At 33.3% G+C, this 11,941-nt stretch overlaps 6 protein-coding genes across 6 annotated transcripts; all 6 read left to right on the top strand.

Moving 5' to 3' along the window:
• Positions 1-101: 101 nt before the first annotated feature.
• DFA_07773 (uncharacterized protein) lies at positions 102-3,691 on the top strand (the record flags this gene model as incomplete). The annotated part of the gene is made up of 8 exons (XM_004355217.1): positions 102-553; positions 647-1,023; positions 1,379-1,714; positions 1,791-1,913; positions 2,334-2,784; positions 2,838-3,145; positions 3,175-3,329; positions 3,677-3,691. 8 exons carry the CDS (start codon positions 102-104, stop codon positions 3,689-3,691), a joined length of 2,217 nt encoding a protein of 738 aa, XP_004355269.1.
• A 59-nt stretch (positions 3,692-3,750) lies between these two features.
• On the top strand, positions 3,751-5,632 carry DFA_07772 (uncharacterized protein; the record flags this gene model as incomplete). The annotated part of the gene is made up of 4 exons (XM_004355216.1): positions 3,751-4,205; positions 4,263-4,369; positions 4,564-4,836; positions 4,932-5,632. 4 exons carry the CDS (start codon positions 3,751-3,753, stop codon positions 5,630-5,632), a joined length of 1,536 nt encoding a protein of 511 aa, XP_004355268.1.
• Positions 5,633-5,827: 195 nt separating this feature from the next.
• On the top strand, positions 5,828-6,378 carry DFA_07771 (uncharacterized protein; the record flags this gene model as incomplete). The annotated part of the gene is made up of 2 exons (XM_004355215.1): positions 5,828-6,170; positions 6,254-6,378. 2 exons carry the CDS (start codon positions 5,828-5,830, stop codon positions 6,376-6,378), a joined length of 468 nt encoding a protein of 155 aa, XP_004355267.1.
• Positions 6,379-6,654: 276 nt separating this feature from the next.
• On the top strand, positions 6,655-7,596 carry DFA_07770 (uncharacterized protein; the record flags this gene model as incomplete). The annotated part of the gene is made up of 3 exons (XM_004355214.1): positions 6,655-6,658; positions 6,786-7,370; positions 7,403-7,596. The coding sequence occupies 3 exons, from the start codon at positions 6,655-6,657 to the stop codon at positions 7,594-7,596; spliced, it is 783 nt and encodes a 260-aa protein (XP_004355266.1).
• A 662-nt stretch (positions 7,597-8,258) lies between these two features.
• Positions 8,259-10,978, top strand: DFA_07769 (uncharacterized protein; the record flags this gene model as incomplete). Its single annotated transcript, XM_004355213.1, has 2 exons — positions 8,259-9,777; positions 10,221-10,978. 2 exons carry the CDS (start codon positions 8,259-8,261, stop codon positions 10,976-10,978), a joined length of 2,277 nt encoding a protein of 758 aa, XP_004355265.1.
• A 263-nt stretch (positions 10,979-11,241) lies between these two features.
• DFA_07768 (uncharacterized protein) lies at positions 11,242-11,858 on the top strand (the record flags this gene model as incomplete). Its single annotated transcript, XM_004355212.1, has 2 exons — positions 11,242-11,565; positions 11,670-11,858. 2 exons carry the CDS (start codon positions 11,242-11,244, stop codon positions 11,856-11,858), a joined length of 513 nt encoding a protein of 170 aa, XP_004355264.1.
• Positions 11,859-11,941: the final 83 nt, after the last annotated feature.

The following is an 11,941-nucleotide window of genomic DNA, read 5'->3' as shown; positions in this document are numbered from 1 at the left end:
CACACCTCTCTCTCATCATCTCCTCTTCCCTTTATACATCAGGTATCTCTCTCTATTTTTAATTTTATTTATCCACAAAAATAATATATAATTAAATAATAATGTTTAGGTTTAGAATTAGAATGGTAATGATGATGATCGTATCCATTATCTATGTCATTCAATTATTATTTTTACAATATTGCAATGGACTAGAATATGTATTGATAATGACATTTAATACATCGTCGTGTACAATGGCAACTGTTAAAGATTTCTCTAGTATCCCTTTGGACACTTGCTTTCCACATGAACAATCTCTTTCCAGGTCATTCAAGTATACCATCACAAAGTCTGCTGATGGTGTCAAGAGACCTACCGTCACCCAATACCGAGACAATAGTTGTCATTGGAAATCCTATGAATTTGTAGAGACTGATGTTGTTATTGGGACATGCACACAATCAAAAGTGAACGGTAATATTTTCAGCAATGCAGAGATTATTACAGAAGCTAATCATCAATCAATCAATCCATTTGGAGACAGATATTGTTATGAAAAGTATACTGCTCCGTATGTATTAATATATTTAAATAATTATAAATAATAATAATAATATACATAGTTACTAACAACATGTTGTTATATGTATGTATGTATTTTTAGATGCAAGATTGGAGTACCATATAGTAAAACATGTTTTACTAAAATTGAATCAAATAAGACCAATATATTTGATAGAGCTATAAATGAATGGGTATCTTGGACTGAATCACATAAAAATGGTATTATACTTGGTCACGGCTTTCCTTCGACATTCGCAGATGCCAGCCCTTTGCATCTTGTCACAGAAAAGTGTAACAAATCAAGAGAGACTGCCGCCGCACCCTCTACCAACAATCCAATGTTTGTGTACAATGCCATTCTTTACTCACCGATTTACACACTGCTTCAAGTCGACGTTCGTCAAAGGATTACCCAAAGTCCACTTTTCATCAAGGTGAAACCGTTTACGAGCAACTGGAACGAGGAGGTGACCGAAGGTATGATTCTAAACCTCACCTACCAACTTTTACCCCACCCGCCTGTTTCCATGTTATGCCCTTTCACAGGATGTGACATTGTCAGCAAAGATATTATCAATTCCTATGCTTTTAGACCCAAATTTTTCCCCCAAAATTACAATGGATTGGGTCCTCCAGAACCAGAGGCTCCCACCACTTATATTCTGGGGACTCAAAAATTTTTTAGTATGTATATATTGAACGATGCCATGGTAGAGAGATAGATAAATAGATAAATAGATGGATTAATAGATATTACCATCATCATGATTAATATTAATATATTTTAACTCATTCCTTCTCCATCTTATTATATTTATATCTATTTATATAGATCCAAGTAGAACACCTAATCTGGCATCTAACAGCACTATTGATTGTAAGGTTGGTGGAAAGGGTTTACTAAACGGTATTTTTGAAAACCCAGTACAAATGTGGCAGACAGTAGATACCGACATTGATATTCTCAAAATCGATTGTATTGTCCGAAATGAAGATGATGATGTTGAATTATATTGGAATTTAGACCCATGCTTTTCAAGATCATTTGGAGGATGTAAAAGATTATCAAAGTCGTCGTTGGAATGTTATGCATACGGTTACATAGAGTGTAAAAGTGTCTATAATGTCAAATGTCGTGTTGGTAATAGTGTATGTGAATACAAACATGGTAGTTTGATAATGCCAGCAGGAGCCTAGATATACCCAACATGATACACATTTATCTATCTAAACTATTTAATTAGTTGGAACATCATTAAGATCTTCATCTTCTTCATCTTCATCATCATTGTCGTCATCCTATGATAATTCAAACGCCACTGTCTCACTACATCATGCTCTCACTATTATCATCATCACAATGTTTGGTTATTATTCCTTTCTTTCACACTTTAAAACAAATTAACAGTAAATAATTATTTAATATCATAATTATTAATTACTGATATCAATTGATATCGGTAAGTGTGGACTATGGGTTGGAGAGATAATTTTATATCCATTCCATTAATAAATTGGAGTGATTATTTGATTCACCCTTTTAAGCCAGTTTAGCATAGTGATGAGTGGTGGTGGGTTGTTAATTGATTGATTGATTTGGTTGTGTTGATTATTTATAATTATTATGATCATCAACAAACATATTTTCATATCTCACGACTATGATCTCTCATCATCATCATCCTCCTTGTAAAATATATATAAATATATCTCTTAAAGTTTTTAATTTATTTATTTATTTGTTTTTTTCTCCTCAAAAATATTAATTATAATAATAAAAATAATAGTGTTTAAGAATATGAAGATAATGTTGATATCCATTATCTATGTCATTCAATTATTATTATTTATACAATATTGTAATTCTACTACTACTAGAGAATATGAATTGATAATGACATTTAATACATCGACATGTACAATGGCAAATGTAAGAGATTTCTTTAGTATCCCTTTGGACACTTGTTTTCCACAAGAACAACAGTTTTCCAATTCATTCAAATATAACACCCCTACGTCTGGAGACGGTATCAAAAGACCGACCATCAACCAATACGCAGACAACAATTGTACTTGGAGATCAAGTGAACTAGTAGACAACGATGTTGGTATTAGGATATGCACTCAATCCAAAGTGGACAGTAGTATTTACAACAATGCAGAGATTATCACAGAAGCTAATCATCAAGCTATCACTCCCTTTGGAAACAGATATTGTTATGAAAAATATGCCGGCCCGTATGTATTAATTTCTATTTTCTACTATTATTTTAATTGTTTATTATTTATAGATGCAAGATTGGAGTACCATATAGTAAGACATGTTTTACTAAATCTTTAACAAATAAGACCAATATATTTGATAGATCTATAAATGAATGGGTATCTTGGACTGAACCATTAAAAGTCAGGATTAGTGACAACAAACCAAACGTTAGCATGACATGCCCTTTCATTGGATGTGATATTGTCAACACAAACATTATGATCTCCTCATCTATCAAAATCATTGTATACCTTCCAAATTACAAAGCATTGGGGCCTCCAGAAACATTAGACCAACAAACCATTCCTATTACAAGACCAATTGCTTTTGTTAGTATGTGTATTAAATCAATTAACAAACAGCAGATACCAACAAAGACATTTTCAAAATTGATTGTGTTGTCCAAGATGATGATGTTGTTGTTGTTGCAAGAGATAAAGAAAGAGACAACAATGCATGTTCATCAACATCGTTTGGGGATGTAAAAGAGGATCGTCGAGTGAATACTCTATGTCATGTTTATTATTGCATCATATCGAGTTGAAAACTTCAATGAATAAATAATAATTAATTAATTAATTTATCGATAGTTTTAAAGATCTAAATGAAATAATGTAGTACATATTGAGAGCACACAAAATAGATCTGAATAGGGGGATATCGAAATGCATATATAGCCGTGGGTTGTTAGTGATGGTAGGTCGGTGGTTCAAAAAAACAGCAATGGGTTTACAACCCCATGTGCACATCCATGTTCAAGAGTCGATTGATTGATCACTCATTCCTTTTTTGGGGTAGGTGTGTTATAAGCTATAATGTTCTCCCTTTTATTTTTTTTTCCCCTATTTTGTTTTATAATAATAGAAAGTTTATAATTAATATTAATTCATAAAGTGAAATAGAATAGGATAGAGAGAAATAGATAAAAAAATAACAGAATGATATTTTCAATTGGAAATAGTTTTAGTTGGAGTAGGACGGCAGTGATGATAATACTCAGTCAATTATTCATTTCACAATGTTGTAATGGACTAGAATATGTATTGATAATGACATTTAATACATCGTCGTGTACAATGGCAACTGTTAAAGATTTCTCTAGTATCCCTTTAGATACCTGTTTTCCACATGAACAATCTATATCCAATTCATTCAAGTATACCATCACAAAGTCTGCTGATGGTAGCAAGAGACCGACCATCAACCAATACGCAGACAACAATTGTACTTGGAGATCAAGTGAACTAGTAGACAATGATGTTGGTATTGGGACATGCACTCAATCCAAAGTGGACAGTACTATTTACAACAATGCAGAGATTATCACAGAAGCTAATCATCAAGCCATCAATCCATTTGGAGACAGATATTGTTATGAAAAGTATACTGCTCCGTATGTATTAATTGTCCAATATGAAAGGAAAATATAACTAACATATATACTTACTAGATGCAAAGTTGGTGTCCCATATAGCAAGACTTGCTTCATGAGGGGAACCAATGTGTTTGATAGAGCAACAAATGAATGGGTATCCAGTGCTAATAAAACAACAAATGGCATATTGCTTCAACATGGAGTGGCATTGTCAACAGATAGCAACCCAATACACAAACTAACGGAAATGTGTAACAAATCAAGACTGCGGAATTCTCCACCAAAAATCCAATGTTTGTGTACAATTCCATGCTTTACTCACCGGTGAGACTCACTCCGGACAACGGCTTTTATGTAAGGCCACTTTTCATTCAAGCTCCTCCTTTTTCGGGCCCAGAGATGATATTTGGTATGCCATTGATCCTGGAATACAAGCTATTCTACGAATCTTCGGAATCAGTCCCATGGTCATCTATTGTATTCCCAATGGACAAGGGGTGTGACATTGTCAGCACAAATATTACTCGATTTACAAATCTCGGACTAAGAGTATTCCTCACAAACTATAAAGGATTGGGACCTGCTGCAATTAGTAAAGAAACAGTGTATAGTTCTTGGGAATATTACATGGATCAGTATGCTTATGTTAGTATGTATTATTATAATAAATTTAATTATAGATAGATAGATGATATATACATACCTTTTGATCTTAATCTCAATTCCTTAACTGATTTTGTGTAGATCCAACTCGAACACCTGACCTTCTACAAGACAGCTCTATTGATTGTCGTGTGATGGGTGACCAAGTGGCTATGTGGCAAACAGCAGATACCAACAAAGAGATTTTCAAAATCGATTGTATTATCCAAGATGATGCCGATGGTGCTGATGAACCAAGAGATAAAGATAGAGACAACGATCCATGCTATTCAGAATCGTTTGGAGGATGTAAAAGAGGGTCGTCGAGTGAATACTCAATGTCATGTTATGCATACGGCTATATTAATTGTAGTTCTGCCTATCACGTCAAGTGTCAAGCAGGTAATAATGTATGTGAATACAAACATGGTCATTTGGTAATGCCAGGTACCAATGATACACATTCATCTAAATCATCATTGGTTCGACCATCAGCATCATCATCCGCAGTAAATACAAATTCTAATTTGTCATCATCTGACAATCATTCAACCACCACTACCACAACAACAACAACAGGAGTAGTACAACTAAATACAACTACTACTTCTACAACTACTTCTACTGCCACTACCACCACTACAACAACAACAGGTGAATCTTCACCACCTGCTAAACGATCGTCATCATCATCACAATCCACTGCTTCATCTACAACATTGTCATCTTCATACTTTTCTATTATTATTATCGCAATGTTGGCATATATATTCCTTCCTATTTTAAATACCTTAACTTTATAAATAATAAAGACTTGAACAAATAATAAACAAATAATAATTATATCCGAACAAACAAATTTGCAAAGTATACAATGATCGCAAACCACCCTGACCAATGATTTTATTTATTTATTTTCTTTTTTATTATTGTTGGTGAAGATGATCTTTCACTTTAGTTTAGTTTTCATGTAAATATTTATACAAAGAGAGAGAGAGATGGATACAGAACCAATATCAATATTGAATCAAAACATCGATGAAAAGGTTATTCAAGATGATAGTGAAAATAGTGGACTGATGATTGAAAAGATAGTAGATAGCTATGAAAATGTTACCATCTATTTCTTGATCTATCTGTTCAAGGAGCAAGACAGCACAAAGACCAATCTAGTATCAAAGTCAGCACCCATCTTTATATGGATCGGTGAGAATGTGTCTGCTCCTTCCATCGACAGTCTCCTCGTATCAATGAAAACACCAATGGACAACCAGCCATCACTCTCTGAAATATTTAGTTCACAATTGGCATCAAATGCTGCTACTATGATTAAAAGAATAGGTATATATAAATATAATATAAACATATAGAGCTCTATATCAACATCTGTTATTAACACAATCTATCTATCTATCTTTTTTTAGTCATGAAATATAATACACAAGCATTTATTAGTTATAATATTAGTCAAGATGTACCTGAACTTCATCTTTATGTCGAAAAGAGATTATTTCAATTATTGAACCAATACTATGCCGCTTCGAAATAGGATGGATATATAGATGGATAGATGGATTGGATCTGTGTGTGAAGATTTGCAAATCAAATAAATGTAAATATTAAATATTAAAATACACCAAATAGGAAAGGGGAGGGTAGGCAGGGGTGGTACCCTAACCATCATTATTAATGATGTTAAAATTTAACACTAGTGCTATAGAGAAAGGAAATTGTTATGTTGTTTGTTCATTGTCATTCGATAGATAATAATATTTAAATAATTATTAATTAACTTAATTAATCATTTTTTTAAAGAAAGAAAACTATGAGTTTCAATAGCTATTGTCCATTACCAAATCCATTCAGCACTGCTGCTTCTCCTCCTCCTCCTCCTCCCTCCTTCAACCTCAATTTTTGGTACTTTCCCAAGCATACCTCCTTCTCCCTCACATTTAGCGTTTGCCAGAAACACAACTTCTTCTACCTCATCATCATCTTCTTCTTCTACCTCAACCTCAATGTTTGGAACACTTTTCACTCCATCACCGGTATTAAAGGAGGAAGAGAAAGATGAAATGGAGGAGGAAGAGGGGAAAAGAGCAGACATGTCATTTTTAGATTTTGTGGACAAAACACAAAAGTGTATCAAAGACAAAGAGTACCAAAAACAGATTACTAAATCTGAGCAATCACAAATACGGTATTTAGCTCAACTCAAGGAAAAAAGATCTACTGTCATCTCTTGTTATGAAAAGAGGATCGAACAATTGGAGAAATCAAACTTTGAATTTGTTGGTTTTGCCTTAGGTTACATTGGACAGACCAACAAACAAATAGAGAACATCAACAAAGAGTATGCAGAAAAATTTAAGCGTTTGGAGAATCAATCAATGGAAAGAGAAAAAAAGTTAATAGAAGATCATCGAGACAGAGCATGTGTATTGATTGAATTGGATAAACAGTATGAAAATCTAAAAGGTGAAAGATTGGAAGGACTAGATGATCAAGAATTGAACCATCTCATTGAAACCAACCAAAAAAGTATTCAAAAGATTTATAGCCATTTATTCAAGAAAATGGAAACACTCAAAAAAGAGAACAAGATTTGGTTGATCAGAGTCTCTGTGCTGTCTGCTCGGAAGAACCAATCAAAATTATTCTCAAACCTTGCCAACATTTTTGTTTATGTCGAGGTTGTGCAACTAAAGTGTCAACATGTCCAATTTGTCGTCAAAATATTGCTAAAAAGAAAGAAATATTTTCCTAAGAATCAAAATAAGTGTCAACAAAATTTAAATTTGATCAAATAAGATATTATTAATAATTAATTAACCTCCCAAGGAAAATAAAATAAAATAATTTTAGTTGATTACAAAGATCCTTCAAAAACCAATAATCATTTGTATTTGTAGAATAGGGGTTATCTAAGATGATGAAAAGATAGATAGATAGATAGTAGATGGCTACTATTCAAGGAGCAAGACAATCAATCAATAACAACCCTCTGAAAAATATTATTATGACCATCAATCAATCATGCAGCTACTATGATTAAAAAAATAGGTAAATATATGTATACATCACACATCACACTCTCGATCGTCACACACATTTGTGTATATTGGTACCTGAACTTCACCATGTCACGAAAAGAGATTATTTCAGTTATCGAATCAACCGAGAAACAAACAATGTTCAGCTGCTGCTCGCTACAACACCCACCCATCATCACCATCTGATTGTGTGTGAGAGAAGTTTAATCGATTTGTAAATATTTTAGCGGGGGGAAACACCACCACCAACCTATGTATGGAAATTAAGAAGAGGGAAAAGAAACATGAACTTTCATTGTTGTTGTTTATTCATTGTGATACTCTCAAATATTTGAATAATTAATTAATCATTTTTTTTAAAGAAAGAAAGAAAACTATGAGCTCCCAGAGCACACAAAATGTATTCGGATCAACCAGGTCAACTCCTTCTTCAGGTTCCTCAATTTTTGGTACTCCAGCAGGAGGGTTTGGCACTACTTCTACTTCTTCTTCTTCTTCTTCTTCTTCTTCCTCAACTTCAGCATTTGTTGGTTCAATTTTTGGAACTCCAGGAGGATTCGGCACTCCTCCTACATCTTCTTCTTCCTCCTCAACTTCAGCGTTTGGTACTCCAGCAGGAGGGTTTGGCACTACTACATCTTCTTCTTCTTCTCCTTCTGCCTCAACCCCAATTTTTGGTACTCCAGCAGGGTTTGGCGCTGCTCCTACTTTAGGGTTTGGCTCGATATCATATAGCCCAACTTCAGGGTTTGGTCGCTCAACTAATGGTAACTCTCCATCCCCTCAATCCTCTCATTTCTCCACCAATCCATCAAATCGCCCTTCCCTTTTTGGAGGTAGTACAACCTCGACTTCAACCTCGACTTCAAAGCTTGGTAGCTCAACTATTGGTAGCTCTTCGTCCACTACCTCCAATACATCGGACCAGCCACCGACATCTGTATTACCAACCGCAACATCACTTTTTGGATCAACTACTGTGCTCAAAAACCCAGTTGCCTCAACATCACTTTTTGGATCAATTAAAAAGGCTGTTACATTTAATAAGGTGGTGGAGGCGTATGATAAGGAGGAAGAAGAAGAAGAAGAAGATGATGATGATGAAGATGAAAAGGAGTATGATTATGAGGAGGAGGAGGAAGAAGAGTTGGAAGAAGAGGAAGAGGAAGAAGAAGAAGAAGAAATAGAGGATCAAGAAACCAACAAAAAGAGCCAAGACATCATATCAAACTCCAATACATTTTTAAATAGAGTGGCCTCATTTGTAAAGATTATCAATGACAAAGAGTACCAAACAAAGATCACCGACTCTAAACTATCAGAGAGACTGTTTTTGGCCCAACTCGAAGAGAAAAGATCATCTATCACTTCTTGTTTGGAAGAGAGGGTAGAGCAATTGGAAGAATCAAACTTGAAATTTGCGGTTTATGTAGGAAACTATATCCACCAACTCAACAAAGATTTTGCCAATCAATCTATTCAACTCAAAAAAGAAAGAGATAATGACATTCAAGAACTCAACAAAGGAATAGAGGTCCTGCAAAAGGACCATTTTGAAAGAATTCACCGTTTGGAGACCCAATCAAAGGAAAGAGAAGAAAAGATACAACACGATCACCAAACCAGATTGACTGAATTGATTGAATTGGAAAAGAAATATGAGAATCTAAAAGGTGAAAGATTGGAAGGACTAGATGATAAAGAATTGAACCATCTCATTGAAACCAACCAAAAAAGTATTCAAAAGATTGATAGTCAGAAATACAATCGTTTGGTCAAGACATTGGAAACACTCAAAAAAGAGAAACAAGATTTGGTTGATCAGAGTCTCTGTGCAGTCTGTTCAGAGGAACCAACCAAGATAATTCTCAAACCTTGTCAACACTTTTGCCTATGTAAATTGTGTGCTTCAAAAGTTACCTCTTGTCCAATGTGTCGCTCTCCAATCACAAAAAAGAAAGAAATATTTTCATAATCCAAACCATAAATAAATACATACTCATATAATTATTACTGCCGTCATATAATCATTATATAATAATTATTATTATTGATTTACATGATTGTGTTCATCTCTTAACCACGCTCAACACACACTCGAATATGATTATTTTAGACTCACCCATTTTCCATTTTGGTCTATTTTTTTTTTTTTATTAATCAACCATGTATTTATCTGTTTGTCGATCTGTCAACACCGATTCATTGCCTATTTATTTAATTTATTATTTTTGTTAATAAATATCATATCTATATTTAATTAGAGAAAGAATTTTAGAAATGAGTTTTTCCTGGGAGAATAGCCCAGGAAAACCATATTCGTTTTTTTCATCATTAGTCAATGATAAGAATATTTCCTCAAAAGATATCACTAGTACCATGAGCAATCTATCTTTGGAATCGGGCATCAAATCATTTGAAGATAGAGCAAACTCGATAAAAAAGAATATTGATGAAAAATCTTATCAAAACGAAGTCAAAAAAGCCAAAGACTTGGAAACAGAACATTGGATTAAATGTCGTCACAATTTACAATTTGTCCAATTAAAATTAGAGAGAAGGATAAAAGATTTGGAGGATTCACACTTGGCATTAATCGAGTTTTCAAGAGCACACATTGAAAAGATGAAAATAGATTTCGAAATTCAATCATCACTGGAAACAGACAAACTAAAAAAAGCAATCGAGGAAATGAAAAAGGAGAACATGGAAAAAATCCAAAAGTTGAACACAGAATATTTGGAAAGCCACAACAGGTATACAGACTATTTTATTAAATTTAATAATATACAGAGAGAATATAAACATATCCTTGGAGAATGGTTGCATGGACTAGGTGATCAAGAATTGAACAGTCTCATTGAAACCAATCAAAAGAGTATTCAAAAGATTTATGACTATAAAATGGAAACACTCAAAATGAAGAATCAAGAATTGGTTGATCAGATTCTCTGTGCTGTCTGTTCAGAGGAACCAACCAAGATAATTCTCAAACCTTGTAAACACCTTTGCCTATGTAAATTGTGTGCTTCAAAAGTTACCTCTTGTCCAATGTGTCGTTCCCCAATCACAAAAAAGAAACAAATATTTTCATAATCCAACATACCCTAAAAACAGATTCCATCATTTAAATTAAATAAATAAATCAGCTATTACCTCAATAATTCATACTCTGGCAATGATCGTCTCTCTCACCCACTCGAAATATATTTTTGGTTCAGATTTTCCTTTTTGGTTTAATTTATTTTTTCATTTCATTTTTGGATCAACCACATTATGAATTAATTATTATTTAATTCAAATTGATTTGTTTGTTTGTTGCTTTTTTATTTATTTTTTACTGATATATCAGATTGGAAATGAGTATCCCAAACTATTTTTATAAATCAACAGAATTAAAAGGCGTTGGTGATTCATCATCCAATATACCATTATTAGGTAATCTATCTTTGTCTGATAGTGGATGCCAACATTCCCGCGAGACCTGTGTTTTTTGTCAAGCCTCCATCAACCAATCTTTTTTCAAAAGAGTAGAGTCAATGAAAAATATTATCAACAACAAAGAGTATAAAAAAAATAGTCACAGAATTTCAAACAGAATCACAAATTGCCATCTTAAAATTGGAGCAAAGAATAAAAGAGTTGGAAGATTCAAACTTGGAATTCGTCAAGTTTACAGAACAGTACATTGATGATATGAATCAAGATTTCCTTATTCAGACAGAAGAAACAGAAAAACTCAACAAAACAAATCGAGGAAATGAAACAAACAATCCTGTTTTTGCAGAATCAAAAGATAGCAGAGGAAAACATTAAACTAGAAAATCAAAACAAACTCAGAGCATTTATTCAAATGGAAACATACTTAGTTCAAATTCTTGGAGGAGGATTGGAAGGACTAGACGATAAAGAATTGAACCATCTCATTGAAATATGTCGTCAAATTATTGTTAAAAGGAAAGATATTTATTCCTAAATTCTATTAAAAATAAATTCATATTCTATCTATATATCATGATTATTCTGACAGTAAATAACATTACATGTCTCATTGCAAAA

Source organism: Cavenderia fasciculata (assembly GCF_000203815.1).
Source record: "Cavenderia fasciculata unplaced genomic scaffold Scf_ET2XIPL01COFD4-5, whole genome shotgun sequence".
NCBI classification, from domain to species: domain Eukaryota; phylum Evosea; class Eumycetozoa; order Acytosteliales; family Cavenderiaceae; genus Cavenderia; species Cavenderia fasciculata.
Note: the sequence above shows the minus strand (reverse complement) of the source record. Positions and strands in the feature narration are given on the sequence as shown.